The 27,522-nt window shown below is 36.0% G+C and overlaps 1 protein-coding gene across 1 annotated transcript in view; it reads right to left on the bottom strand.

Annotated features, from left to right (window-relative positions):
* Positions 1 to 27,522, bottom strand: part of astn2 (astrotactin 2) — a 271,553-nt gene that overhangs the window by 206,427 nt on the left and 37,604 nt on the right. The window contains exon 2 of the mRNA XM_008424385.3: positions 24,372 to 24,559. Within this exon, the coding sequence (XP_008422607.2) occupies positions 24,372 to 24,559 (188 nt within the window). The remainder of the gene's footprint in view (positions 1 to 24,371; positions 24,560 to 27,522) is intronic.

Here is a 27,522-nt window from a genome sequence, read left to right as displayed (position 1 = left end):
CACATTTATACCAAGATATTTAAATCCTGTGGGACAGAGTTTGAAAGGGACATCAGATTGTTGAAGACCACCAGAAGTAGTGTTTATAGGGAAGCATTCACTCTTTTCCAAATTCAATTTGTAGCCTGAAAAGGAGCTAAAATTATTTAAGATACTCAAGATAGTAGGGACGGAGGTAGTGGGATTAGATACATATAGCAACAGATCATCTGCGTATAGGGACAATTTATATTCTGTTCCATTTCGAAAAATTCCTCTAAAAGAGGGGGATGTACGCAATGCGATGGACAAAGGCTCAATCGCCATAATGAAGAGCAATGGTGATAACGGGCACCCTTGGCGTGTTCCACGCCCAAGAGAGAAATAATCTGAGTATACATCATTCGTGCGGACACTAGCCTTGGGAGATGCATAAAGGAGACGAATCCAAGAAACAAAAGTATCACCAAATCCAAACTTCTTCAAAACCGCGAACAAGTATTCCCACTCCACCCTGTCAAATGCTTTTTCAGCATCAAGGGAAATTACTATTTCGGGTTCGTCCGAAGAATGCTTTGAATAGATAACATTAAAAAGAGTGCGTGTATTAAAAAATAATTGACGCCCCTTGACAAAGCCATTTTGCTCCTCAGATATAACCACTGGGAGAGTCTTCTCCAGCCGAGAAGCTACCAACTTGGCTAGTACCTTTACATCTACATTCAACAGGGACAGTGGTCTGTAAGAACCACATATCAGCCAGACAGCATAGGTACTGAGAAGTGGTCTGTGGTCCCCACCTGCAGAACCACTCCTTTATTGAGTGGGTCTTGCTAATTGCCAATAATTTCCATCTGTTGTCTATTCCATTTGCACAACAGCAGGGGAAATTGATTGTCAATCAGTGTTGCTTCCTAAGTGGACAGTTTGATTTCACAGAAGTTTGATTTACTTGGAGTTATATTGTGTTGTTTAAGTGTTCCCTTTATTTTTTTAAGCAGAGTATAAATATATATATATATATATATATATATATATATATATATGCGCCCCAGTCTTTCTGCCCCGGTCTTTCTGCATGGAGCTTGCATGTTCTCCCTGTGCATGCGTGGTTTTCTCCGGGTACTCCGGTTTCCTCCCACAGTCCAAAAACAAGACTGTCAGGTTAATTGGTCTGTCTAAATTGCCCCTATGTGTGAGTGCGTGTGTGCATGGTTGTCTGTCCTGTGTGTCTCCGTGTTGCCCTGCGACAGACTGGCGACCTGTCCAGGGTGACCCTCGCCTCTTGCCCGGAACGTTAGCTGGAGATAGGCACCAGCAACCCTCCCGACCCCACTAAGGGACAAGGGCGTAAATGGATAGATATATATATATATATATATTTATATATATATATAAACATTTTTCTTCTTTTTTTTTTTTATCCAACACAGAGATGGAAAAGAAAGGAAAACAGAGAGAAAATGGGGAAAAGGCTTAAAGGAAAATAAGAAGATAGGAGTAAAGCAGAAAAGCGTCAAGAGTCAATACCCCTTGGGCAGTTTGCTTCAACAACTGCCTAAAGACAAACAACAAAATAAAAAAACCAGCGGAAATAACAATAAATGAATATATAACAATTATAACATCACTGAAAAGTACACAGTTAATACGTGATGTATTTAGTAGCAACTACTGCCTAAAATAATGTATCAATGAAAAACACCTGAATCTAAACCCCTGTGGGTGTGTGTGGTTTTGAGAAGGATTGTATTTATTAGACTCTTCCATAAGAATTTTATAAGGGTTTCATGAGGAACCCCTAGTCGCCAACACTGCAGTCACGAGCCCACCATGGACACAGAGACCCGAGTCCCGACGGCACACCAACTCCAGCAGAGGCCCGACAGAGCCTGGGGGCCAAGGCACACTTTATGCTCCCAGGTCCAAGTATCGCCTCCCCAGAGGTGCAACCCGTCCCTGAACCCAGGAGATGGTTCCCTTAATTTCTTTGTGGAGAAAAGCACACTGCCTGCAGTAGCAGAGAAGCAGATCAACTTGGACCTGGATCAGACACAAGGCCCAGATACCGGCCCCGTCCCCATCCAAAGTAAATGAGCGTGATGCATTTATGCAGGTGGCAGTAGAGCCACGGGGGGCAGAGAAGTTCAATTTTTACACAGATTGTCTGTCTCAAGTCACGACATGGTTAGAGTTGTACCAAATGTGAAATAACATATTGTTTATAAAAATTACATGCTGCAGTTTTAAAGGGTAATACAAAATGCATAGCACTTTTTAATATCTTTGCTCACTGAAATCTGACAAAAAGCTTAATGTATTGTGGAGACATAATTTCAATCAGCAATGTTGTATCTCTTTTACAAAGGAAGATTAGACTGTATACACCGTGTTTTGAAACATTTGTTACATAATGATGAGTTAGACAGCTGATTTTTTTTTACTTAATAACCCATCATGACACTTTTCCCCTAGCTAATTGGTCCTTTGATGTTCAATTTGTGCTGCCAGTATTCCTCCACCTTTGTCGAAATGCAACATTTTTCACTTAAGCACCTAAGTTCCCCCAGCAGTTCCCCAAGAGCCAGTAAATAACTTAAGAAACTAAAAATGACTGAAGGCCCCAACCTAATCATAAACTCTAATTATAATATGATTGAAAGCTGAATAAAATTCTACATCTTAGCTAAAAATGAAATGTTGACCTTTACATTTTGTCCCTCTTGCCAGGGAAACTAATACATTTCCAGTTTTCACTCCTATCTCATGCCTTTTTCATTGTCTCATGTCTTCTCCCTTCATTACTCTCCATCTCTGTCCTTCCCTTTTACAGGCCACAGTTCTCCATCACACAGAATCAAATGATTTAAGGGCTGATAGTGCTAGTTTGAGGTCTGGCTTTCTGAATTATAACAGTTAGGGTTGATTCGCCAGTGCAGTTCTCCCGCCTACCTGATAATTCTCTCCCAGGGTTTCTCTTGCTGTAGCCGATGCCCTATACACCCACGACTTTCCTTTCTTAGACAGAAAAACAACAAGGCTTGTTCTAGGCTCTCGACACTCAGGGCCTATAGTGAAGGATGGACTCTGCATTGATATCATACATTATGATGATTACTTTTCAGCTCTGTAGGGAAGGATGTTTATAAATATGTAGCAGTTGCAGAGCAAAGCCATTTTTAAAAAAAGGTATCATTCCAAAAGATCCCTTTTATAAAAAAATGTTTCAGTTTCTTAGACTTTTAAGAAAGTACTTTGTGATTAATGGCAATGGAGAGAAAATGTAAAGACTAAGCAGACAAATGAAACAATATGAATGTCCTGCTTTCAATCACCCACTTAAGCACTAAATTGTAATATGATGTGCGAAGCTATGAACAACATTTACAATTTTTCAAAATTGCATGAACATAATGAATACACTAGTACAAAAATACCACAGATTCCCAGTAGGCTTTGAGTCTAAGAGCCCATGAGCAAGTTTAGCCATATGTAAATGTTCTTTACATTTCCATATGAAAACAGTCACATCATCACAGTCTGTTTTTATTTTTCTACAAAAACACTGTATTCCTTAAGGTGAAATAAGCATTAGTGAGTCGTTCTTTAAATCATGGCCTATGGCTGTGGAAGTTTTGCATATTCCAAAGTAATTAAATAGCAGACCACAGCAATCTCTCGTGAATTACCTTACCATACAAATACTAAAATTATAGCATTGATGAAATCTAAGAATTTTTAAAACAGTAAAATAAAAAAAAATAAAAAAGTTGTAAATAACTATGGTAGGTAAAAAAAAAAGAAAAGAAGATGGCGTCATACCACTTTTAAGATAAAGTCTGGTGTATTATGAAAATGCAGCATGGCTTCCTTATTACTGTGCTAATTTAGCATTGCTCAAAAAAAGGAGAGATTACATTGCCCTCACATGCAGACCCCAACACATCTACCCAAACCATGTTATGGCTCTTTCATCAGACAAATAATAGGGTTCACATTCTAGCCGCATATGTCAACTGTAAGCAAATATGCCCTGGCCCCCCCACTCCCTCTTTTTGACATTTCCAGGGACGAAATGTGATTAGAAAGGTAATGTCAATATTTGCAGTTGCGTCACGAGAGCTCAATCCAGGACTGCCAAGGCTGATAATAACAAGGTAGTGCAAGGGTCTGGACAATGAGGCCCTTGGGGTGACTTTGATTGAGAAACATGCTTTGGCTGAGGAGAAAAGGGGCCAGAAAATGGATTTTTGCTTTTGTTAAGGTGCAAGTATAGACAAGCAGACAATAGTGCATACTTGCAAAGGGCAATGAGTGGGGAAATAATGGGGAACACATACTTGATTTGCTTCCCCGTTTTACTTGCGGACTATATTTTCAAAACATTATTTTTGAAGTTTACAAAGATTGCCTTGTTCTTCTGGTGTTCCTGTAAGGTACAACTGTGTGGTATTTAACAGAAGAGGGAGAAAAAAAAATCTAAATCTGTGAAATGAATGACTTTGCTCTCTGTTGCATATTCTTGTGTGGAAAGCTTCTGGGTGAAATGGAGTTAGGTGCCATTATAGGTGTTTTTATGTGCTAGTCTCTACATGAGCCTGTGTATTTCTACCATAGGCAGCGCAGAACTTGGCTCTTGTAATAGCCCTTTTCATTTATCTTGAAGTGAGACCTGCAGCTGTCGGCCGAGTGCTACCGCAACAGCTTTGTGACAGTGGACCTGTCAGTGAAAGGCAGCAGCTAAAGAGGAGTGTAGCCTTTGTCCATTCAAACTATGGTCCAACAAAAAGTCCCTTTTGTCCTCCGTCCTGCACTTTACCACATCAAAGCCTCCTTCTTCTGGTCTACATATCAGAGCACACCAACTCCAGTTCAAAGGCAAGTTGACAAACATATTTAAGGCAATTAATGTCAAACAGTTTACATTAAAAATCTAAGTGAAAAAGTATGTTCCCGTCTTGAATCTTTTCATAAGATTCTACTGGATGACAAGGTCTGAATACCTCTTCAAAGACACACTTCCAACGACACAGATGTTCCCAATTTAGTTCTTAAATCATTGATGGCGGCTTCCAGTTCCCATCTGCTATCATTAGTGTTAAGAGGAGGGCAAAACAAGCAGCTCAAACGCTCATTAATTTAACATTTGTTTAAAATTTTGACAGTTGACTTTGAAAGAGCCTTATGAAGAGAACTAAATAAAACAAATCAATAATATTATGCAAAGGATGTCTAGCTAGTTGAAGTCTGATCCATATGTAGCTTAAAGGCAAGGATATCAAACTTCACAAAAGGGTCTAAATGCTTAAACTTAATATTTATTCATAAAATAAAGAGGAGGAATACACCATGCCCACCAAATATTTGCACAAATATCTCATAAGAGCTAGATTAATATACACCATGTACGATTCGGAGCAGATCGTATGATATATGTGAAAACTGGACCCAAACTGTTGAGCAGCTTGGCCACGCCGCTTTCAATTCCAATGATATAGTCAAATTTCATGTGCGCTTGATGCATTAATTTGGTGCGTTTCTATATCCGCAGGCCTCTAAAAAGCCACTTCATTTCAGAAAGGAATAATAAGAAACACTATAGCTACAATAGGCCTTCACAGTGCTTTCGCTGTACCAGCCTGAAAAAGGGAAAACAAATGTACAGTGGGAAAATAAGCATTTATTCTCCTGCTGGTTTCTAAATGTACTCTCTTAAAACCAATAACACAGCCTCTGCATGCATCTTATGCCATCTTAATTTTATTAGGAAGAAACAGAAATTTCCCAAAAATTCAGAAAGCGAGAATAATTTTTTGTTGATTAGCAATTAGACCATATTATCCATTTTATAGTTGCGTAGAAACTCTCATACCATGAAATCTTTTGCTTTGGTTTCAACAAATGTGGAGGACACAATGTAACATGTAAATTAACTTATAGAAGGGAATAAATTAACCACAGTGGCTCAAAGGTCTATCTTTAGCAACAGACAGTGCTGTAGGGCTTAGCGCAATTCTACCCACTTCAGGTCAGATATGTGCGATTATCATTCTGCAGAATCAGATAATTCTGATTACTGTTGGAAGGCAAACAACAGTTTGAGAGAGAGAGAGACATGAAAGTGACTTTTTCCCAATGGGATGTATGCATTTACAAAAAAAAAGAATGACAGAAAAGAAATGGATAAACTAAACAGAGCAACATAATGTGTAATGATGAGCTGAGCAACAAAAGAAAAACGTACAGGCTACAAATATTTACAGTTGTATAGACAGATGGTAATATATTATTTTGCTGTCCTTTTCTCTTCATTTTGAGATTATGTATGGTCCAGTTTTAACACAACATATTTAGGCAATCGCTCTTTCCATATTTGTGATGATCCTATCAAGCCACCCTGTGTATGATAAACTCTTGTGCTTGTTCCCAGCCTCTGGCTCAAGAAGGGTAGAAATTTCCCTGGACGTTGAAAGAATCATTTTTCTAAAGTCACTGAAATGTAAACTTGATTTTTTTTCAGTAAATTTCTATACATTGAGTTAATAAAACATGTAAACACACTCATTTAGGAATATCTTCATTAATATGGTGATAACTACTACAAAACATTCCTATAATGACATACAAGGACTTGAGAGCACGTAAATGAAAAAAATAAATAAATAAAAAAAGATTATCCTATTATCCTCTCCCTTCAGCACTTGTTATGCTCCTTAAACCTTGTGGTCTCAGTCAGTTACAGTTACCCGGGCAACAGGACACATAGAGAGAAAAGGTGATTGAATGTGAAAAAGGGAAAGAAGTGAGACACAAAGATGGAGGGAATGCTCTACTTGAGTTTAGTCTTTCACAAGGCAAACTTTATGGTATTTTTACGTTCGTCATAACTGGAAATGAGGACAGAACTAGGTTTTATTCATAGCTCTTGCCCAGTTGAATAAGTCCTATACAGATTTGGACTTGACGCATGTCTGAAAAAAAATGACATCAAACTTGTATATATAACTTTAGGGATGAGGAAATTAACTAAGTAAACGCAACTCAGGGCTTCAATAATTTAGTCATGTTTTGAAACAGTGTTTATAAAAGATGTAGAGATATTGTTTTTTTTTGTTTTTTTTATTTTGATCTGCTTATATAAAAGATGAAAGCTATGTTTGTTACTAGAGTCTGTAGCTCTGGTAGGTTCTCCATTTGTAGCCGTTTATGCTGTGGAACAGCGTCACCTTCTTATTAATGGTGCCTAATGTTTGAGAAAACAACTCCAGCTCGCATGGCATAACACTGAGAAATGATAAAAGTGAATAAATTTCAATATTTTGCAACTGTTTTACAAGAGCTATTTCATTTTTTTTGTCACAGTAATCAAGCAGTAGATTGCACTTAATACAAGTAGATGCAAACATGCCCCACTAAGTCCAGAAGATGGGAGCATTTCTCTTAAGCCAGAAAGACAGGACAGGCAAAAGGGAATCCATTAAGCAGTAATAGCGGAGTGACGCAACCAGTTAAAGGGTTCATTCAGAGTTTTAGAACAGGGTTTTCTGCAAAAAGGTTTCTTTAAAAAGGTTTTGCCAGTCAGACAATCATGTTCCTATGTAGAGCTGGTAGTCAATTCTGGCAGCTTTATAATCTGCTAGTCCGCGCTAGCTCCCCCCAAAAATGGATTTGGATTTAGTATCAGATTCTCTGTTGTGCAACAGCGATGAAAATGTTATGTTCCTGCACTTTCCAGATATTATAGTCGTTTGAACATTATCAGAGCAAACTCAATCTGCTGATCCACAAAACTCAGGTGATAACTTCAAAGAACCTCACTTCAAAAAGATCTAAAGAAGCCCTTTATCAGAATTATTCAGAGGGGGGAAACAAAGAGCATTGATTAAGATAAAAAAAAAAGTCTCAAATTGTTTTAAGGTGTCTGCAAAAATATACTGTTCTACTCTGTGATTATAACAAGATGTGTGCTCCCCAGATCCTCCATCTCATTTTCCTCCTCCATCCCCCTGGACATTTTGTATCACCCTGGGCTCAACAGCCGAGCAAAATAGAGATTTCTCAGTGCAGTGCTGCATTGTGCAAGTAGATCCACATGTCTGGGTCTGGCAAAGTTATTTCATTTGTGTTCTGTTTATTCCCCTGGCAAAGTATCTGTGTATCTATGTTCTAATCGAAATCATATAGTTTGTATGGCGAATATTAAAAAGAAACCAAATAATTTTAAGGACAACTTGGATAATTTACCTGATTTTAAGTGTAAAGGCAAATACATCTAGAAGGCCTTACTTAAAGGGAAGATAAAGTTTACCTTAAATAAAAACCAGCAGTGAGAATTGCCATGTTCCTCCACCACTCCAACTTAGCATTCATTTTCAGCAAATGGTATTTTTTTATGAAGTCTGTGTAAACAGCTTTCATCTTTGAGAATGCGATGCCAATTTGACTCAGACAGACACTATTTACTCATTATTGCCATTGTAGGACTAAGTCTGCCTCCAATTTCAAAACTAATAGACACTAAATGGCCGTCTCCACACACTTATAATCTGCAAATACCTTTGTGACATTTCCTTGTAAGTATGTATCTTTAGATCTCTTCAATCCAGTGTCGTAACAAAATATATAGCATTTTTAAACTCGGCCTTAGAAGTACATCAAATATAACATAAGAATTGAGGGTTTTGACAAAATAACAGCGTGTCATATATAACAAGAATTTCAGCATAGTGTTAGAGAAATTCAGTGTGTATAGTGGTAAGGCTGAAACTAAGTGGCAGTACATTTAAATAAATTTTGATGGTGTGCCAACACTGAAAAAAAAAAAAAAAATGTATTTGCTAGTAGTGATGTCATAGCCAAGCTTGGACCTAAGCCATCTTGACAGGAGCAGAGTCCTTGAAGCAGAATCAGTGCACCTGGCCATGTGTTTAGTGTCCTGCTAAAATTCAGAAACAGGGTTGTTATGAAAGAGAACATGTGGAAGTCCTGCCAAGATGTTTCCGTATCAAGCTGCTTGTACCAATCCCTTTCTTATCAATACAAGTATAGGCAGAGACACAAAATCAAGCTCAACATATAAGTAACACACTGAGCTTTCGGCATGTTGCTCTTTGCTTTCCAAGTGCATAGATACCGGCAGCGCTTTTTCTGATGACCTAATTAGAAGAAATAAAGACTTTGTGCTTTTGCCTCAAGTGTATCATATGACTCTTACGGTAGCAAAGGGCAAGGTGAAATTATATGCAGACCACTATAAAACTCAAAAAAAGCTTCAGAGATCTTTTCAGTGCAATGTATTAACGGGATGACTGACAGCAGAAAGTACTGATGTAGTTAAATGTTTGTGCTGGCAGTTATTTTTAGTTCCTCTTAAGAACACATGACAAATAACTTTACAGCTCAAATGTTCAGCAAAGATGAGTAAAGCCCAGGATAAAATCTAATCTGTCGAAACAAACAGCAAAAACATTATGGTCCACAGTTCTACGACACAAAACGTACGTGCACAAAAAATGTTTTTTTAATTAAAATGCAATGGTAGGTTTAAATGATATTATATTTTTTATCATTCATTCTTAAATGAACATGCAATGGAGAACCAATTTTAAGTGTAAATGCGAAAACCTCTTTACAAAAAAGTTGCTTTGACTTCTGGAAAGTAATGAAGAGCCAACGTCTTCCTTTAGTGACCCAAGAGATAAAAGGGTGACTCCAATGAGACTGGATGTTGAAGAAAACAAGGCACAATATGTTTTTACCTGTGCTAATTATAGCAGCTTCCGTAAACAATGAACACCTGCGCTAGTCAAGGATTTTCTCCCCCATAACGCAGGCACAATATGTGTGCTTGAATTACTTGTATAACTCTGAAACAGAGTCCTTATGTCAAGCTAAAGAGAAAAGTCCTAGTAAAATTGAAACCCAGCAGAGACGGCTTATATTGTATTCTTATAGACTGACTTTTAGTCATAATTGGAGAAGAAAAAAGAAATAAGAGAGAATAAATGAACCCAGGCAAGGGATTTGTATGTTTTTATTGTGGGTTATTTTCTAATATGCTCTTCTGTTCTGCTCTCTTTTCCCCAGCTGGTCCAGGCAGATGGTGAGACACCCGCTGTGGTCCTATCTGAGATTTTTGCTATTCGAAAAAGCTTCTTTTTTTTTAACCACACTGTTGCCAAAATTTTTCTCAAGGGGAAATTGGCAGGTTTCTTTCTTTAATACGATGAGGTTGTGACCTAGCTATGTCTAGTAGAGATGATGTTACAATTTGGCCTCGTATAAATAAAACCGATTCGAATTTGAATTGAGGGCTCATGGCAGGATTTGCATGGGTGGCTCAGAGAAGCATGAATGCAGGGACATTCATGTGCTCTTGTCTGAGCAGACTGCAGCTGCAAAGTACAAAAAGATTACTCTGACAGCTACATGTCTGTCTGTCAAGCCTGCAGTTTCACATTGTCTGAATGTCAATTTGCCAAATCTGCCAATTCCAGCACTTTCAACAAACACAATATTTACAAATCTGTCAGGGTAAGGTTTTGCTACAAGTGTCAAATGGTAATGCAATGTAATTTGCCAGTCTTGTTGAATCTGTGGAAGCACTTTTTTATTTTACAGGATTCTTACACCAATTTGGAAAAAAACAGTGAAGGTGTTTTAAAGAAAATATGTTTCTTTTGAAACACTAAAAGAACTGAGCAAAGTGTGCATTGCATTGTTTCCAGTTACATCAGTCTGTCATGGTTAAAAAAAAAGACATTCAAATTATGCAGTTTTAACATAGATTTTTTTTTTTTCCCAAACTCTAAAACATGATTATAAACAGGCTAAAGCATTGTTATGATGATGTGCTGAAGGCAGAGTGTCGGAAAGAGCACTATGTTCTTAAAGAAACAGAGGCCTAATTTAAAGATGTTACAATGGGGAGTCAAATTTCTTCAAAGTCATGTTTGATATATACAACATTTTATAACAACGGAAAGTAGCAGCTACCTGATTGTGCTATAGCATAACACAATGTGTCTGGAAATTACATATTACCTAACTTTAAGCTCACATTGAGCATGAGGGGCACTCAATGAGAGTAGACTGACAGAGTATGTATGTGATGTAAGTTGCAATTGAACAAACTGGTAAGGTTTGTTCAATTGCAACAGGGTACAATTTTTATATAATTACTGTCTTAAATTAAAAAATGTATGTAGTTCATGGTTGCTATTACATAATTAAAAGCACCTTATGAGGTGTTCGCTTGCAGTGAACATCAAACACCACTGCATTTTTTCTATTATCTAGAAGTGGCTGTTGTTGGAGCTACTGAATCAGTAAAACTGATTTAATGGCTCAAGCAAATGATGAAACTCAAAATATGTTCTTATCCAATTTCCATCCAGAATTCACATTTGCAGAAAAAAATCTTTCACACTAGCAAAAAAAAAAAAAAAAAAAAAACACACACATATCCCACTAAATATTTCTTTCTGAAAACACAATTATTATTTTTTAGAGCACATTGTGAAAATTAGGTAAATGGCCAAAATGAGACCGAGACTTGATTAACCAGTGTTTATGAGCTGTGATGATGTGCTATAAAATAGTCTTATTAACTGAACACAGGAACAATTAACTCTTCCAGAAAATCCCTTTTCAATATGCTTTTTTTTTTTTTTTCTAATTCTCTAGTAATTCCACTCTGGAAGGTCTGTCTCGGTTTCCTAAGCTGCAAGCAAGTGCATGTTTTAATTCCAAGTTATTTTGTATTCATTTTGCATTAACACACATGTATAAAATTACGGAAACCAGAAGGTGACTGAAACAATTAAACCCTAGAGGCAATTAAAATGTAACTTCCTCTGACTTTTCATGAGATAATTGAAAGTGTCCTCAGTCGTAGTGCTATTACGCCTGTCTGTGTTAGGGCCTGGTGAAAACTAATTTCTACAGCACCTGAGTTTAATGCTGCCAAAATAGCCTAAAATATCTCTTTGATCCAGCACACTAGTGGCTATATATTATCAGTGACTGTTTAATTATACAGAAGCCATTTGAGCCATGTAGGGTGCTGAATCTTCACACTCATTGATCATACAAGAGACAAGAATAATCTTACCTTCATTTTTCAGGAACCCTGGAATATTAAAAGGACCTCAGACATAGGCGCAAGAGTAGAAAATGAGCCAAATTAATTATAAAAATGCAGGAAATTTCTGTTTTGTTATTGTTCAGTTTTACTTTCAATTATTCATTTTATTTTCATGGCTGATTAATTAGTGCTTTCAATGTAATGTCCAGACAGTCAGCATTAAAAAAAAGGACTTGTACAGATTTCATTAGATGTTGTGCTTCAGATGGTCAGACCCCCTGAAACAGGCGATTATTTTCATCAATGTGGGAAATGAAAGTCTGTAAACTGTCAGCTTTTATTGCATCTCATTTTAGTAAAGTACTACCTGTCCTCCCAGTGAACTCAAATATGGCATTTCCTTGAAAAATCCACCACACGACACAAGTACACACAACATGACGGATTGCTGTTCCCTCTGAACTTCACATTCAGAATTCCACACACTACATCATTCCCAATAATGATAAGAAAGTAATGTAATTATATTCCTTCTACAATTTCCTTCTCTGAAATAAAACTTTCTCTAATGCATAATTCTTTGGGCATCGGAAGGTTTTTTGCTGTAAAGATGTTTGTGTGCACACGTGTGTTGAGAGTTGCAGAATGAAAGCTTTGTTTAAGAGCCCGTTTCATTGCATCCCAGGGGTCTGATCAAACCACGGATGTTGCTTCTTTCCAGAAGCAAACTGTCTGTTTTTAGATGGTAATATTCCTGCAAATCATCTTCCCACATTTTTTTTTCTTCAGAAATGAGAATGGGCCTTCAGAAATTATTTAAAAGTCAATCAGTCATCTTTGCCTCCAATGGTGCAAGTAGATTTATTACTTGGTGTTTATATATTCCTAACATAACTCACTTTTTCCACTATATAAATATATCTATCCAGACAGACAGACAGGAAAGAAGAGAGGAAAGTTAGGAATAATATTTCAAAACATAGCATTAGCATTCTCACCTTTGCACAGAATATTGCAAAGGCTAAATTGTATTACAGAGATTATGCTTGCATGTAGAACAGTGGCAGATTTGCAAACTTTTTGAATGCAGCAGATTGTCCTTTAATCAAATTGAGACTCTTTTAGCATCTAAACAGGAAGATTTATTCTTCTGTAATGATTGAGTTCCTCACCAACGGCTATAATATCCCTTCAAACCCAATAAGAATTATTTTAACATGCTCCATTTAACATTACAAATTAGATGAAATGACAGAATCTATTCACAGATGGGTTTTAATTCTCTAAAACAGTGTTTTTCAAACACTGTGCTGAGGCACACTAGTGTGCCATGAGTGATTGTCAGGTGTGCCGTGAAAATTATCCAATTTCACCTTCTGTATTTTTCGGACTATAAGTCGCTACTTTTTTCCTAAGCTTTGAACCATGCTGCTTATATCCCGGTGTGGCTTTTCTGTGGCTTTTTTCTTCAGCCACCAGGGGGCTCTTTAGCAGGAAGTGAATCATTGGAAGTAAAAATTGTAAATCAAAGAAGAATGTGCTAATTTTCATTTAGAACAAGCACATGCTAGCAGCAGGCATGACAGAGAAATATTTTCAAACTCATATGATGCAGTTTTTAAGTTGAGGGCTGTCGATCTGGCACTACAGGAGGGAAATAGAGGCGTTGCATGTCAGCTCGGCGAAACCATGGTTCGGCTTTGGAGACGGAGGGCTGCGTCCTTAATAAATCCAGCAGATTCATTAGGACGCAGTCCTCTGCTGCCCTCTGCTGGGTCCTTATGGAAAACCGAGAACAGAAGAGATACCAGCGACTTATAGCCCAGTGCGGCTTATGTATGTACGTTTCCATTTTTTTTTTTTTTTTTTTTTTTTTAAGGTGTGGCTTATAGTATGGTGCGGTCTATATTCCGGAAAACATGGTAATTGGTCTTAGAAAATTTTTTGAAAATGAATTAATTATCTGCAAATAATGCCATCTTCGAGTGTCTCTGCTGTAGTAGTGGCTAGCGACGTAATCATGTAATTTTCTTACCACTAGATGATACCACTAGATACCACTAGTACAGAGCATTTTACATTAAAACAAGAGAATTAGTTTTAATATACCGCTACCTGAATGTTACAGGTAGCGGTGAGAGCATTGTATCTAGCAAGACTGTGATAACAGTGATGGAAAAGACAGTGAAGCTCGGCAGTAGTTGGAAAGAACATGGGTCCATTTCTCACAACATATCTGTGTGATGTAAGCTTCTCAAGCCTGGTTACTATAAAAACTAAAAACAGACAGAGAGACAGATTTGTTGAGGAAGAGCTTTGTCTTTCTTCAATTTCTGCCAGGAAATCAGCTGTTTTCATCTAATCATGCACAGGTTTCACACCAGGTGGGTAAAATATACAGATATTGACATTTTGTACATGAAACTCTTCATATTGTAACAGTGAATATGAAGTGAAATCTTTCCCAAATATTATTGCTTCTTTCATAATAAGAATTATTTTCTGTATTCTGGCTAAAAGAATGCTTTTGGATTAGTTTCTAAAACACTTTGAAGTTTTCTACGACTTCTTTAAATTTAACACTACATTGTTGTTTCACTGTTCAGGTGTATTTTTGAAGTGGACATGTTAAGTGCAATTTGAAATAAGAAATGTAAAATGTGATAAAAATTAAATGTGTTTATTTGATTCCTATTCAAGACACTTTGATAATATATATATTTAATATAGGCGGCTGGGTCATTGACGTATAAGGATTTCCACCAAGCTAAATTAAAAATGTCAAAAATATTTATATCCATTGCAATTACTAGAATATTTGAAATGTTGTGCATACAGAAATCATAATTTCACATTCAAATTAGACCTTTTCAAGGGTTTTTTTATCAATATGATTTGGCTGTGGTCCTAAAAAATGTCATTTGGTGCAACCGTGATTTATCTAAAAATAAGTTATTTTCCATGATGTACTAAACATTTGTTTTATAAGTTTCCATTTATTTAAGGTGTTTAGAAACACATTTTAAATTTTTATTTTTATTTTTTTGGCAATTATGACAGTTTTCCCCCCAAAAAACCTGTGAAATTCCATTTATAATTGATTTGACCGCTGTTTTTCTTCACCATTTTATCAAAATGTGTTAAAATAATAAATAAATACCAGTCACTTAAGGACACTGCATTAGTGGTTAATATTTATGCTCCAGACACTAGATATTCTATTTTGAATTCAATAAATGTACATTTTTAATCGGTCGCACCAAATGATTTATGGTCACACCACATGTTTTATACAATAAATGTAAGCCAGGAAACAGGTGAAATCATTTCAATACATGAAAATAGAATTGCATTCAGTTATAGTACATTACAAAAATAACACATATAAAACACACCGATTTAATTTGCCTAAAAATTAATGCAGTAATAAACTTTGTAGTAAACATTTCCAACATATCCCTCATAAAATCAGAATGTACAGGAGATTGCTTTAATTTTATAATTTTAAAAAACTGGAAAGACATTTTCAATCTCCCAAATGTAAGTGCATTAATGAACAAATGTATTAACTTAAAAACCATCATGTTACTCCTGGGTAGAGACGCTCCGATTAAGTTTTTTCCTGCCGATTCTGATCAGTGAGGGCCGATCACTGCCAATCGCCAAAACTGATCACCTGGATTGACTGCTAATTTTTCGCTTAAGGTCTATATGACACCATGTGATCTGGCAAAATGGTTCCATTTTGCCAGATCAATCGGACCGGTGGGACCATTGGTGACCGATTGATCTGCACACCTCTACTCCTGGGTACTTTAATGCCCGAGTGATCAAAGGAAAATGCTTATTTTCAAGCAATTTTTAGAACCAGGCATTTGTGAACTTTGCCCAGTCTTGGCTGTTCTACTTGGAACTCTATGAGCTTTTGCTGGTTCAGGTTCTGGTGACCATGTGACCAAGTTCTTGTCATCAGACTGTCACATGGTGCCGACTTGGACTTCTTCTCTCAAACCTTGAAGTACCTGGGTCACTGTCATCAAACGCTCAGTTTGATGACAGTGGGATCTAGTAAAATAGATAAAAAGAATAAATAACAAAATATATGCTATAATTATTCCCGTAATGTTAAATGTTCCATTATATTTTTATCATACAATAAAATGCAAAACAATAATAAAACTGTACAAAAACCTATTCTGGAAATAATAATACAAAGTATTGCTTTTGCATTTGAGTCTTGAAATCAAAAATAAAAGCACAGAAACTCTTTTTCAAACACATAAATGTATCATTACAACGGTCGCACCACATTATATTCGGTCGCACCAAATGATATTTTCATGTTCGGTCATTATCAAAAGGCAAATAATTTGCTTCCTTAAAAAAACAACCTAGCTTCAAACACAAGGCAAATATAACATTTATAATCAAAACAGAAAATAGTAGGTATATTTAAATATTAATAGTTTTTTGGTGGTCGCACCAAATGACACCCAAATATGGCAACTACATACCTACTGCTAAAAGTGACACTTTTTCTGAAATTTAAGAAAAATAAACAAACCTGTTTGCTGTATCCAGTGATTCTTGTCAGACTGTTGGATGATTCAACTTCCTGTTTTTGACTGGATTTCAAAATTTAAGTCCAAAAATCTGAATTTTTTGTTGGTCGCACCACATGATATTTTGTAAAATGACATTTTCGGACAAAGTTTGTTTAAATGTTATAATGGAATTATAACTAAAAATGCTTTGAAACTTTGTACAGGATGAAGAAAAGACTTTGAAATTCATGCCAAACAGGAAATAAAATATATTTGAACAGATTTAATGTAATTTTAAAGACATTTTTGCAACAGTAATTGAGTTTGGACAGTCGCACCGCATGACATTTTGACCCTTCAAAGACCCCAAAAATGGCCAAAAAAGAACAGCTTTAGAAAGGTTAAAGAAGGTGTTAATGGGGGAAATATATTAAATATTTATGGTTTCTTTTTTGAGTTTAAACCTCTTTTTAACTGTAAAAAATAGAGCCGGAAAAAAAAAATGGGCGTCACGTCTTTGAGCCGGCTACAGAATATTTTTGTTTACATTTTTGGTTGGTGGTGTGCCTCGTGATTTTTCAATTAAAACAATGTACCTTCGCTTAAAAAAGGTTGAAAAACACTGCTCTAAAACATTTGTTTTTCTTTTTTTAAAGTTAATGCTTTAACTCATACCTAGTCCCTTTTTCTCAGACTTGCATTTTTAACTATCAAAACAAAAATATATGAATTTGCATTTAATTATTTTATATACTATTATTCTGCACAAATAAAATATGCAATACTATTCAAGCATTTTAGCTTTTAAATGTATCTATTGTTTTAACACAATAATACTTGATCCCTTACACAAAAACTAACTACAAAACTGATAAAGGTGTAATGCTCCTTTAATTCTGTGTGGTTACTAAGATTCACACATAGGCAGCCATTATTTGCTCTCCTCCCAACAATATGGATCTCTGGTATTTGCAATAACCCATAAAGAAATGTAAATTTTACAAGTCGACACCAAAACAATGTATTTTGTGTGGAAAAAGTGCAAACCTTTTTCACACAAAAAGTGTAAAACACTAGTTCAAAGTGAATTCACTAGTCCTTCAGTTGTTTCTCAGCTAGCTCAACACACATGTACAAAGTCTGCTAGCATTAGAGTGAAATGGCCTCCAGAAATATGTCCCATTTTCTACTCAATACTAGTCACAAACTGCACAGCAGGACTCACTGGTTGAATCTCGAGTCAATAACCTCTTCAACTCTTAAAGGCAACCAACATATATGCATCAAAATAATGTTTTACTGACCTGTGATATGGAAAAGATGAGACACACACATTCTATTAGCATCAAGAGGAAGGTATAGTCTTCTTCTGTGTCCAACCTCTATGCCACCAATGCGACAGGCGCCTCCTAATGGTTGTATGTGGAATCATGCTGAATAACTGAAATAACACTAAAGATCTTATTACAATGCGAAATTATAAGGATAGAAAATGAAAAAAAATAATGACGGGGTGCCTGTTTTTATATTTTATACCTTTATACAGTATTGATTACTTATACTTTTCACCCCTCTGCTACTTACGTTAAAACAAATAGCTGTGGCACAACGCCAAAATAATTGCCATTTAAAAATGTCCAAAATCATAAATCTGATTTTATTTAAATTGTGAATAGTGCTCCACAAAACTGTCAATGAAACTAATTTTTTTTTGTTTGGTTTTCTACATTATGAAATGTCTTCAACAGACAAGTGGACATGTCCAGTTACCTTCTACCTCAGCAGTTAGGACTGTCTTCTTATGGATGACTGAGAATCTACTGTTTCACCAGCGCTTGAAGTATAGGTCACAATACCAGAAAATCTTGTAGGACTTGGCCAATAACTATCTGGATCTATTACCTGTTACCTGGCAACTGCTCATTGTCATGTGCCAGGGAAATTTAAGAGCTATCGCCAGCATATTTACTGTATTATGAAGACACTTGGACTATTCCGGCTTTTAGTCTCACCATTGAAATAATATCTGTAAAAAAGTTGTATACACATATATAGCTTTAAATTCAGAACTTGTCAAGATAATGCAATAAAGCTTTGTGTAAACTTAACATAGAGTTGTTTCACATTATAAAATAAAGTGCATATATACATATTTTTAGTTTTTGACCATGACAAATAAAATAAAATGCATGTATATGCAATAGTCCCCAAATTATCTGGCATTGCTAACATGTTGACTGTACCAACAAGCTAGCCAGTAATCATTTTACCTTGTGTTAAAAGAAGGATGTCTGTTGACTGCTGTCACATGACAGAAAGGACAACCAAAAGTAGTGGGAGTCTCAGAAATGCTTGAGTGAGTGAGAAGCTGACAACTCAATGCTTAAAGAATGGAGTTCACAATTCAACCTGGACAAAAACTGACAGCATCAACATTATGATGTTCACAAGAAGAGCCAGGAGACTCCTTAGGGCCATGAAGCCTAACCAGAACACCTTCTATCCCATTTTGAGTACCTCCATATGTTTTCCCCTCTCCTCTCCTTTCCTATTCGCGTTACATTTGAACCCGCTCAACACTTTTTGTGTGGCTGAGATAAATAGAAAGCTAGGTTTAAGAAGGTATTTTCTGAATCTGACACATGACTTAGTTAGCATTTAATTATGCAGGCAGGAAAAACAGCAGCCAAAATAAGGTCTTGTGCAGTGCCGTGTGAAAGGGTTTTGCTTTTTGCTCGTGTGCAGCTTGGATTAAAAATATTACTTGGGAAGGGTGGTATGTTATTCAATCAATAAAACATGATTGGAGATACTGAAGATGCAAAAAGGTATTAATTATAGAAAAAAAGACATTCACGATGAACTCAGTCCATGTAGTAAACACACTTAAGGTCAAAATTATTCCTACCCCTTGAAACTTAGAGCTACAATGATTTTCACTGAGCAAAGAACTCCGTTTCTGAAAGAAAATAAGGCAGGCATCTCTCAAACGACATTTGAGCAATATAAAGTTATAAGAAGAAATGCTAATTATCTCTTTTTTTATTTCATTTTTTTCCCCAAAGGATCATACCAAAAAATATGCATACAATTATCATACTCAATGAGCAACATGTGTAGCAGTGTCTGTCTCCAGCGGTTTCATCCAATGGCTAACCTTCCTGGACAGGTTGCCAGTTCATCCTTGGGCAACAACACAGACACTCACTGGACAAACAATCTTGCCCCCACACACTTAAACCTAAGGACAACTTAGAGAGACAAAGTAACCTAAAAGCCTGGACTTTGGGAGGAAAACCAGAGTACCTGGAGAGAACCCATGAATTCACAGGAAGAACATGCCCCAAACATCTCCATGCGAGGATTCTTCTTCATGATCTTTTTGCTTCAAGGCAACAGTGGTACCAACTGAACAACCATAGGCGTAGGAAGCGGGGGGATGGGGGGGGCATGTCCCCCCCCAACAATTTCACCGCAGTTGAAGAATTTTAAAATCTTCCACTCGCATGCTTTTATTTTGAAGGCACACCACAGCGCATTCAGCAGAGCGCTTCCTCCCCCTCCCCCCTCTGAACGGGAAACTCCGTTTGAATGAGGTAAACGATCTGTCAGGAATGTTGCCATGAATATCGTTTATAACATCTTGTTGTCAGTTTACTTTCATATATAGAACTAAATCTTTTTGATTAAGCCGTTTTAATTCTGGGAGAGTCACATGTCCAAATTTTTACTGCTAACTATGTTTAAAAGTTAGCTAGTCGAGTCACAATGATTTAGAATGAGACTGAAACAGCAGCGAAATTGGCCTTTTTATTATTTAAAGTGAGCAACACCTGATCATACTCGACCACTTAACATGTATTTATATTATATTATATTTAGATATGTAGGAGAACAGTAGAGCTAGAATTATGTTGAAGAAAGGTGAAGAAGCTCTGGTGAGATCTTCATTTAGTTTGAAATATGTATTAACTGTTTTTAATTTTTAAATAAACTAAACTATTTTATTATGAGAGGAGCAGGTCAGGGAAGACATAGGAGAGTCAGGTGGAGTTTCAGAGTGTGAAGATATAAAAATTATGTTAATTTCAATAAAACCAGAAAGGAGAACGGGTGAAGACTGATGTCAGGTTGATTTCTTTCAACATTTAAATACTTTTTTCATTACACTTTCTTATTGTTAGGAGACAATAAGAAAAGTGCTTGAGAAGAGGTTTAAAAATAAATTAGTGAAAATGTTTGCTAGAGAGTTGAGATGTATAATAATAAATACATCTGAAAATTAAGTTGTTTGAATTCTCATTCTGTATGATAAAACATACTTTTTATATTTAGTTCACATTCAGTCATTACTGTAAATTACTGTAGTGTCTGTTGTAAATCCATGAATCCATGCAGGAACATCAGGCTGCAGAGAGTCAGAGGGAGGCAGAGACAGAAACACATATCTGTAGATATTTCAGTTAAATGTTTGTAACTGAAAATGACAGGGAAAAAACATTTAGGCTTTTTGCTTCAGTGTTTTTTGTGGGTCTTCTTCAGTAAGTTACTGAATGCAGGGCTGGAAAGTGAGACTGAGTTAACAGTGAGGAGCTAAGGTGTCTGTTAGATGTGAGAAGTATCATTTTTATTTATTTTGTAGATCAAACTGTTGCACTGATGTAGAGAGTTGTTTAAGAAGAACAAAACTTGTTTTTTAGACTTTATTTTTATTGGTCAAACTGCTGAGTTTAAAACTGCCGTGTCTCATTTTATGAGCTGTTTAATGCTTTGGTTTTAGAAAGAGGTAGAATCAATTCAATTACCAGTCAATTTATATCAATGCGTTTTCACCAATTGTCAGATGTCTTTTGACCAATAAGATATATCAGAATCTGGTAGCCTGTCTGTGCTACCAGAGTATTTAGCTTGCTAGTTGTGAGGCAAATGCTAAAGTGAACGTTCATCCTGGAATGACGGTCATTATACTATGCATAACTTTAATCTGATTATTGGATTGTAAATAGTAACGTGTTAGAATACTTGTTACTGAAACAAGAGTCAGATTAGAGTAACGCATTACTGACATGTTGATGGCGCAATAGTTTGACATTTCTGCTCAAGCTATTTACTGATCTGTCAGGTTTCCGATATGCATCCCCCCCAATGACAGACTCGTTCCTACGCCCTTGTGAACAACTGTGCATCCCAAAGTACAAGCATTGAACAAAACCTTAAATAACTTCAAACATTAAATAAAAGCTATAAAAAAAATACTCAAAAATGTTAAAATCTTACATGTAACTTAAATATTTTTTGCACATTATCTTTTTGGGGGCGGGGGGTCACGTCATCCTATGAATTCATTGGTTGTGACTTTGGTCTTTGGTATGAAAGATTATGAAGCCTGCTGTAACCAAAACAAAAAAACAAACAAAAAAATATATACCATACCAACTTTATTTATAAAGCACTTTAAAAACAACCACAGCTGATACAAAGTGCTGTACATTAAAAAACAACATAATAAAAAATATAAAAAATACCATATACCAGAAAAATACCAAAATACCAGCCATACAAATATAAAAACTATTACAGTTTAAAAACAAAACATACAATTTAAAACTAGATCCCGCTGGAGTTGAAAGCCGAGTAAAATAAATGGGTTTTAAGATGAACTTTATATGAGCCATCTTCTGCTGACAGATGTGATTTATAAGTCAGCTAGAAAGATTTCCATATTGTAGAATGTGAGAATGTGTAGAACTTCTTCAAATAAATGTCAGGTACAAAAAGAAAATCTGAAAGAAATCTGAAAACATGAAATAATGATGGGAAAAATGGCTTGCACTCTTAGAGTTTAAATCAATAAAAATCTAATTTTCTTCTGACAAGCAGAGTATGCAAAAAATTCCACATCACTGGATTATGGGACTGTTAGCATTCTTTTGAAACTGTCAAAAGACAGATCATGAAAAAAGGATACTGCAATGAAATTTACCATTATTGTATTTAAGTTTGCAGAAGGAAGGATGCCAGTATCTTGCAAGTAATCACAGGGGAAAAGATTCACATGAAATACATGCGATAATGAATAAATATCTAACATGTATCTTGTAGCAAACATATTGATGAGAACTATCCTTGCCTGTTATGGGTTTTTCTCCTTTTAAAAATGTCTTATTACGGTAAGTTATATTTTTTATGACTTTCATTACTTGCATTAACCTAAAATGAATACCCATTTGAAGATCCCTGTTTCAGACCCATGGGAACAGGAAGATGTAGGTGAATGAGATACTCTAAATATACCCACTGAAGCATTAAAACATAACTTTAAAGTCCTGTTTAATTAAAAAAAGTAATAATAATTTCATGATAAGCCAATCTTTAAAACACCACTGAAGAAGGGACAAAAATGGTTTAAGAAAAAGCTGAACACTTAGGGCTATAAGCAGAGGAAGTAAGAGGAACTGAGGTGAAAACCGCAGAGGAAAAGGACAGCTAAAGACAGGCAGGTTACAGAAATAGAGGAGGAGGAGCAAGAAGAAAAGGTGAGGAGGGAAAGAAGTTAGCAGCAGAAAAGGTGTGACACATGAGAATTAATCTGAAAAGTCGAACACATGAGCAAAGTGTTGAGTACAGAGGCTGATGAAGAAGATGACTGGGAGAAGTAGGCAAATCACAGTAAAAACAGCTCATAGGATGTCAGAATGCATCCATAAATCTAAATGATTTACAAATGGAGATTTTGAAAAGTTCTAAAGAAAGAAAATAGCACATCAAAAAATATTGAAGAGGTGGTACTAAAACCTCTAGTCAGACAAATAATTTTGGTAGTGGCAAACAAAGTAGCAAAAATAAAACTGTAGAACATCAATAATGTGACTTGTGGTGTTAGTGATAGAAGCGACGGCTTATACTCTGAGACATCAATCATACCGCAGCAAAGCAATAAACCCGTGCTGCAAAATGTTCAAAAACGCATACCTTCATATGCAAAGCGAGATACAAGAAACAAAACCCAATCAAACTGAAACTATAACCACCTGCTTAAAGCTGCAGTGGGTAACGTTCACAAAATTGTGTAATTTTTTATATATAAAAGTTACTGCAGCTTTAAAGTTAGAAAATTCATAATTCACAGACATTAATTAACCAGATTCCAGGATCCATGAAAAAAATACAGCACGATAATTAAACGCTCAGCTCGAATAATTCAAGATCTTAGCCTTCACACCCACACTTGACCTTGTCTATGACGCCATAGGCCTGTTTCCAAACTCTTTAACAGCACACCCCACTTCAATGCCTTTGAAAACCCAGAGTTTACAAGAGATGTCAGACATCTGAAAAACTGATTGCCACATTCATAATCTCAAAGAAAAACCTCTCACAAAGTATAAACTGTCTAAACATAGACTAAAGTGGCTGGTAAGCATTACCTTCAAACCATCAATGATGGAGGACCTCTTTAAACATATCAGTTTGTGGGAAAGTAATGGATTTTAAATGAAATCATGTCATCAAAAAAAGCTTGTGATAACATCCTGAAAGAAAAAAAAGAAAAAAAAGCTATCATATCGAATCTATTTTGTAACCCAATCAACGTTTTACTGGTGTGTGTGTGGATGTTAAAACTTTAAAACAGGACCGCATCTAAGATATCTTATAGAAAGGAGTCAATGAGAAAGCATGCATATTGTTGAAAAAAAGAAAGTTTCAAACTCGTAGAATACAGACCATGTTTTACAGCCATTATGTCTCAGTGGAGAACCTACCATAACTGAGATGTGAAGCAGATGCATGTGCTCGTGCAGTGCGTGAGCTGGCTCCCGAGCTGTGGGCTGTGTCGTCTGTGCCAAGAGTTCAGGCTCAGTCATGGAGACGTGGAAGTACAGCGTCCCGTTTTCCAACCACTGCTGCTTCCAGTGCACCTGAGAAATCTCCTCTCCCGTACCTGACATCTCTGAAAATCAAAAATAAGAAAAACAGTTTTTCATATAAAAATGTAATAGATATAACTGAAAAAAAAAATAGAGGAAACATGCAAATTGTAATAAAAAAAAAAAAAAGAGCAGTAAGGCTTTGGTATAGGTCTCTTTTTTTTTTAAAATAATAAAAAAATTTTATATGGTCGCCTGTTCCGATTTTTAACGTCAGCCTGTTTTGTCCATTCCAGTGTTTTTCTGTTTGTTGGGATCTTACTTTTGTCCAAGTGTCAATCATTCAGTTGTTGCAAAATGCATCAGCGTGATGCTTCCACTCCCATGCTTAACAGTTGGTTTAGCATTCTTAGCTTTTAAAGTCTCATCTTTACTCTTCTAAATATTGTGGCCAGGCCACTTTTCTGCAGAAAGTGACACAGTTTGACAAATTTATAATAGGCTGGAGTCTTGGTGGTGAGCTGTTATTCAACATTCTAACCAATTTTCTTTCATGTGAGAGTAACAGCAGGAAACCAACCAAGTTATATTAGCTTTACCGTAGGAGTCAAATATCTGTCCAGAATCATGCGAGGTCCTTGTTGTGGGCTCAATGATTCTGTTTTGTTCTCTCATCATTGAAGTCGGAAGCTGTATGAACAATCCACCGTCGCAAAAAAGTTCTAAAAGCCCAAAATTAACCATTTCCATGGCAATGTGTTTTGAATGGAACTCCAACTGTTTCATAAATGAGATTTTTGAGTCACGTATCAATCAATCAATCAATCAATCAAATTTTATTTGTATAGCACATTTCAGCAGCAAGGCATTTCAAAGTGCTTTACATAATTAAAATAAAAACAGATGTATGAACGCAAACCATTTCTTTTCAACACATCACTACAGATGCTACACTTCACTCAGACAAAATAAGTGCCGGACATATAAAAACCCCATTCTTTTAGCAATCCTACGTTTTACCAATTGAAAACCCACCTCCAGGGCAATGCTGGGTTTTGGGCTTTCAATGCAAAAGGGCAGAAGACGCAGCAATGTAAAAAGCAATAAAAACGAAGAAAAAGTCTGTACATTTATGTGGCAATACAAAATAAAACAAAAAAAAAAAATTGTTGAAAACAGAGCACGGGGGATCGCCAGTTTATCTCACTGCGGATCGAGGCAGAAGGATCTAATACTATCAAGTGGGAGTGGTTGTTCAGTAGAGGAGTACTAAGAAGCCTCAGGGAGTCTAAGATTGCAAAGTGTGATACAGTATATGTCATGTAGTGGGGAGGGGACAAGGGCATAGACATTCGTTGACATCTCTTATCAGTGGCAGGTACCGAATGACAAATGGCTTGTGGTGCAGCCGGTTATTAACCTGCTGATTCTAGGTCAGAGGACACGGGCTGCAGAGGGGAGCTACAGGAGTTGTGCTCAATAGTAGCAGTGGCCTTAAGGTGCAGAGACGGAGCAAAGACTTTGACTCTGAATTAGAGTGCAGTTATACCTCTCAACACTAAATAACAGAGATATTTTGTTTTAAATGTTTTTTTTATTTTATTCCCTTTTCTTACTTAAACTTTTCTACATGCTGCATGACATTTATTTAAAGGAACAAAGCAGGCAATTGTATGATTAAACAGCAGGTCACTATGATGTGAAACTGCGACTTCTATATTGCTTTTACCATACAGTGCCATTTTTTTTGCAATTAAGAGCAATATCTTAGCCTTGTCCTTTTTAAACATAAAATCCTACAAATGTTTTTTAAACTTTTCTTTTTTTACAAAATCTCTCTTACCGTTTATTCAATGCCACATGATGTTTTTATTTTTTCTTTAATTATGTAAAGCACCTTGAAATGCCTTGCTGCTGACATGTACTATACAAATAAAATTTGATTGATTGATTGATTTGATTGATGGGACCTGCCCCATTATGTTGTATGAAAATGTTGGAATCACTATTGATTTTGCAAATGTAAGATGTAAAAGTTATCTTACTCAATTTTTTTTACACAATTTTTGAGCATACCGAGTTGCCCTGTAGACAAATATAGCAGCATAACAACAGACTGTGTGTAATAAAACGGTATTTGGTATATCAAATAAAGTGCTCTACACGGTTTGCGAACACAAGACAGTAACTCTGCTGTGAATGATGCTTTTCATACATGATTATTACCACAGTATTAGCTATGTGTTTATCCCTTATTGTGTAAATTAGCTTCTTTTTTTTTCCTTTTATGAATGGCATTAATGTTTTTCTCATGCAGTAACCTTTGACCTCGGTGTCTACCTGAGAAACTCGAGCTACTGTAACACATATTTTCATACTGGGAGAATTCAACTCTGAACTTTTGAATCGTGAATTATGAAATAAATAACTATAAATATGTGCAAAATAAACCAAAAACTTTTCCTTGTGAATGGGGATTTAACAAAACACTAGACTGATATATTCAAACCCTGCCTATGGAAAGAATGTCCAATATATTTACATGTATAAATGCTATAAAAATATATTGATTTTAACCAGTAATTGTTTAATCACATCTACCTGAACAATAATCTTGTCTTTCAGAGAGTTCTGAATATGTTAAAACAGCTTCACTTCTTTCTTTGTCCTAGAAAATGCCCTATGCTTTTTGCTGACTACAGGTTATGATAATATTTTATGGAGTGCAGAATTCTCAAATGCCATAACTGCTGGGCGATTATTGAGCTCTTTATGAGTAATCTGTGGGTTGAAGATATGCTACTTCACCTTTACCCTTGACAGGAGATAAAGCTTTGTCTGCTGGGCCAATAGTGCTGTGCCTCCCACCATCTGTTCATGTGGTAAATACTGCATATCATGCAAAAAAATACATAAATAAATAAAAGATAGATTAAACCTTGCCAAACCAGATTCACGCATTTTGGCTGTATATATAAGTGTTTCTTCTCAAACCTAAAAAAAACAACAAAAAGAAACAATTTCTTTGAAAGCTGGTGGGGCAGCA

Source organism: Poecilia reticulata, chromosome 12, assembly GCF_904066995.2.
Source record: "Poecilia reticulata chromosome 12, P_reticulata-male-v2, whole genome shotgun sequence".
NCBI classification, from domain to species: Eukaryota; Metazoa; Chordata; class Actinopteri; order Cyprinodontiformes; family Poeciliidae; genus Poecilia; species Poecilia reticulata.
This window is presented reverse-complemented; position numbering and strand designations above follow the sequence as displayed.